The sequence below is a fragment of the Crocodylus porosus genome, unplaced genomic scaffold, assembly GCF_001723895.1.
Source record: "Crocodylus porosus isolate Cpor-Errol unplaced genomic scaffold, CroPor_comp1, whole genome shotgun sequence".
Taxonomy (NCBI): Eukaryota; Metazoa; Chordata; order Crocodylia; family Crocodylidae; genus Crocodylus; species Crocodylus porosus.
This window is the reverse complement of record NW_017728906.1, coordinates 58,030,088-58,034,676: the sequence shown is the minus strand read 5'-3', so window position 1 is coordinate 58,034,676 and position 4,589 is coordinate 58,030,088. Positions and strand designations below refer to the sequence as shown.

The 4,589-nt window shown below is 44.8% G+C and overlaps 1 protein-coding gene across 1 annotated transcript in view; it reads right to left on the bottom strand.

The window, feature by feature from the left end:
* Positions 1-102: 102 nt before the first annotated feature.
* The window catches only part of ARX (aristaless related homeobox), a 13,545-nt gene continuing 9,058 nt past the window's right edge, over positions 103-4,589 (bottom strand). The window contains exons 2-3 of the mRNA XM_019528463.1: positions 3,984-4,583; positions 103-1,262 (exon numbers count right to left, since the gene is read on the bottom strand). Coding sequence (XP_019384008.1) covers positions 1,022-1,262; positions 3,984-4,583 — 841 coding nt within the window. The 3' untranslated portion in view covers positions 103-1,021. The remainder of the gene's footprint in view (positions 1,263-3,983; positions 4,584-4,589) is intronic.

The following is a 4,589-nucleotide window of genomic DNA, read 5'->3' as shown; positions in this document are numbered from 1 at the left end:
TATGTATGTATTGTTAAACATATTTTTTTTTATTTTCGGAGTGTGGCACTTCCCCACTCGAGAGCAAGGAAAAGTGTTAACAATAAGGACATTACACAAAAGTACTGTACCATCGCCTTTTTAGGGTTTCAGCAACCTCTACAGTTAATAAGTTAAATAAAGGGTTTGTACATAAATATTTTGTCTAGGAACCCTATTGTATCTACAACACAGTAAGAATCTACAGATGACAAACTTTTACAACACTACACTGAGTGCAATTGTTTTATAACATTTCAAATATACAAAGCTCTGTTCTTTTTTTTATAACAATGGTATGTACAGAATCAATAATCACAGTTTAGTGACTTAAACAGTCCATATTCTAGCAGTGTATTTCCCTTTGGTTTGATATAAAAACCTTGGTTGGTGTAGTGATAAAGACTATAACAAGAAAAAGATAAACCCTTTCCTTTAAGTGCACTGGTTATCTTACAGCATCAAACTCCTTCATTCTGCACTGGCAGCATCCTTGGTTGATAATATGCAGCGGGCTGCATTACCATGAAAAATAGTTCTCCAGTGCTCCTGATAAAACAACATCTTAGGATGTTAAATTAGTCTAAGAAGCTGTGGGGGAGGGTTTTGGTTTTTTGTTGTTGTTGTTGCTGTTGAAATTATAATTTCATTTTTGCCAGATGTACAGAAGGAAAAATATTTAATGTATGTAACATTAATATATATATATATATATAATATCTTGTCTTAGGACCTTTTTTTGTTTAATGATCAATGAAGAAATTAAGATGTTGCACATTTTAAAAATGTACCAGCCAAGGAGTTACTTATGCAGGAGCTCCTAAATGTGGATGCACTCACTCCCGAGATGCACAGGATGCTTTTGCTTTCTTCAAGTTCCTAACTCGAGAACCTACCCAATGTCTTAGTCGCTGGTCCTCTTTTTCCATTTGGTCTTGGTTCGTGCTATATCTGAGGTGACCTTTATTTATTTCTTTAATTCCTTATATTTTGCTCTCTGCTTTTAGCACACCTCTTTCCCTGTGCTGTTCCCAGGGATAATATTGAGCTGTGTGAGTTGAGCTGCATGTTCTTTTGCTTTCAGCCTCAGAGCTGCTATGCTAGAAGCCCGTCTGTCTGCTGCAGCTGTTGCTGGATCTGATAGCCCACTTGATTGCACTGCACTTTCCACGGCAGGAGTGGGCTGTCTCAGTAGGGCAGCAGCAGTGGAAGCACTAGTCAGGGGAGCCATAGTGGAAAAGAGCCTGCAAGTAAAGTAAACATTTTGGTCAAAACCAAAGCAGCTATGTGCGTGTGTTGTGGTGGTGCTGGTGTGTTGTAAGAACAAGGTGACCGGTGTTGCCGTATATTTTCCCCCTTTTTCCTGCTGGCTTCTCTCCTAAGAGTTCTAGCCGAGTTCATGTCATAAATAATAGGATGGGAAGTATTATCACTAATGTGGAAGAGACAAAGACATGTTGAAAAAATCTCACGGCTGGCAGTCAAAAGATTTTTTTTAAAAAAGAGAGTTTAATTCCCTCAGACTTGCCGGTGACAGCAGCTTACGCTAGAGCACACTGTCAGCAGCAGCTGATACTGTGATTTACACTTATCAGGGAGAGGGATTCCGAAATGAAATGCTTTGGGGGATTTATTTTCACCTTATCTATCATCTAAAAAAAGAAGGAGAAAAAGAAGAGCTGCAAATGTTAAACTCTCCCATTTCTATTCTTCCGCCTTTATTTCCCCTCCGAGGAATGTATTTCTTCCTCCCCCACCCCCACAAATCATCGCCTTCCTGTAAAGGTTGTGCAGTCCTGGTGCCCAAAGTGTCTGAGCGGTTCCTCAGCATTGATGCCCATACCCAGCAGGAAGTGGCATTCCTGTTGATTTCCTCACAGTGGAATGCCAATTATTATCCAGCAACCTAGCATCCCAGCTCAATGACACAATCTTTTAAATGCCTTCCCTCTAGTTTTTCTTACTTCTCTCACCAGAGCAGTCACTCTGAAGAGTGCAAGTGACCCCCTTGACTGGCACATCAAGATGTACAGACTCTCCATTAACCAAGGATGTGATTATTGACATCATCACGGCTAGGAATTGAACTGTGTTCCTTGAAGGCAACAGGGTCTACATACTAAGCCCTAGCATGCTAAGCTCCTATATTGGCTGCTGCATTTTTTTTTCTTTTTCCGTCTTTGACGTTGCTATTAAGTATTAAAATTTGCCAGAACAGAACGAATTGCCTCGACGAGGTCAATTACTGCTCAGCTTTTTTAAGGCTCCTCAGAATCCGTAATTTTACTGGGGGAAAAAAATGATCTAGCAATAGTATGGATGTGGAAACAATAATAGGTTTGATTATTGGGAGATAATCCCTGTTGTGCTTAACTTGCTTGAACAGTTTTAAACCACCTAAGACATACTAAAATGCTACGTTTCCAGGTAGATGAATCAAACGTTAGTGAATTCTCTCTCTCGCTGTCTCTCTCATGCCTATTTTAATCTTACAGACCATTATCCAGGCTGTTGTTAGTAAGCTTTTACAAATCACTTTTCAATTTGTTGTCAGAAAAAAAATAGTAGAAGGATTGCACTAATGCTTCCGGAGAAGTGATAAACTGTGAAATCATCACTCTAAGCAGGGGGCGTGACAGCACTGTAACATCGCTTGTTCCATTAGGTAAATTGAGTCACTGACTACAATTTGAGGCATAAAATGTTTAATTTTATTGGGTTGGACTAAGAAACTAATTTTACTAAAGGTTTATTATTATTATTATTTTCCTCCCTGGAGGCTGCTCAGTTGGATGAATCTATTATTTCTTTGTTCTTCCAAACAGAGATCACTGGAGTTGCATTCAGTTTTATTTTCACTGCTCTCTCCAGCTTAATACATCCTTCTATTGTTTCTTTCTCTTTGTGGTTAACTACAGACTTTTGTATTTCATTTGTTTTTTCCCTTAAATAAAGGGAGAGACCATATACACGACTCGCTTCTTTTATTTCAGGTGTCTTACACCACTGTTTGAGTCAGGTGCAAAAACACACAGAGCAACAAGAGCTCGGCAAACACTCCAACATGATTTCTAGTCATTTTTAAATCGCTTTCTCTCTCACCTGCATTTAAACGTGTGTCTGGCAAAACTAGGGGCAGGACTGTGGCGAATGAAATTAGGGACAGCCATATTTGTGGCAACAGAGAATTTTAAGGAGGAATAAGGGGGGATATTTTAGAGGGGGTGGTATTTACAGAAGGCGGCTTTCGAATTAACAGACCCGAGCATTCATTCTGGAAATCTGCTCCTAAGAGCTGCCCTTATCCAATCCGGGAAGGGAAACATAACATGTGACCTACGTCTCCAATCACCACCAACTAAGACAGCGAATTTCGAACATCAAATAATCCACAAGGAACTTGCTTGCGAAAAGAGGTGCCGACCCAGAAAGTAAAAACGCTGCGAATGGCCGGGAATAACTAATAGGCTCCAGGAAAGAAAAAAAAGAAGAAGAAGAAAAAAGGAAAAAAAGTAGAAGGGAAGCAAGGACAACTTGTGGACAGAAAACAAAAAACACCAACAAAACCAACAACCAAACGAACAAACAAACAAAAGAAGGCGAAATGAATCAAATTCCAAACTATTCCCCAAACTCTCCCAGGAAAGCAGCGAGTCAGTGGCGGGACAAGAGGGGCAGAGCTTCAAGACGAGAGGTTTCCTTGCGCTCTGACCCAGCGCCTCAAGCCAGCTGGGCTCTTCCAAACTTGTCTTGTTACTCTTTCATTGCCCGGCAGGTCTCTGGCCCGCGGCTCTGAGCGAGCGGCAGGGCGGAGGCCCCAGGCTGCAGCAGGCGGGCTCGGCGGGGCAGCTCGGGGCGCTCCCCCCGCTCCCCCCACACCTAAGCGAGGCTGCCGCGTCCTGGCGCGCATCGTCTTACGCGCGGGTTTGGTTTCTTTTGCAAATGCGAAAAGCGGAAGGCGTTACCTGCCGAAAGCAGGGCTGATGAAGGCTGGATGCCGGAATACGGCCGCGCCCAGGAAAGTGCTGAGGCCTAGTGGGGTCCCACTGGGTGGCAAAGTTGCAGAGCCCGGTGGAGGAGGTAGACTGGGGAAGGCGGCGGCCGCAGCGGCCGCGGCTGCAGTCCAGGCGGAGTCTAGAGCTGGGTGATGAGGAGGGAAAGGACTAGCATCAAGGTATGGACTGAGGGGGTGAGTTGCCGACAGGGGACCAGGGAAAGGCAAACCTGGGGGGTGCGTCTGAGCCCCAGCCTTTTCCCTCTTCCGCCACTTAGCCCTACGGTTCTGGAACCATACCTGCAAGCCAAAAGAAAACGGGTTTAAGCATCTCGCCCCTCGCCTGTCGTTGCTTCGCTCCGGCCCGGCCCCGGCCCCCGGGCACGGCTCCTGCTCGGCCAAAAAGCCCTCCCTGCCCCGGCCGGGCGCTGCCCGCGATCGCCCCGTCGGGGCTCGGCTCTTCCCCGGCACATGCCCCAGCCTCCGCCCCCCGAGAAACCCGCCCGCTGGGCCCGGCCAGCTCGGGGGGGCTTGAGGCTTATTTTGTGTTTTCAGCCCCGAAAGATTTTTATTTTTT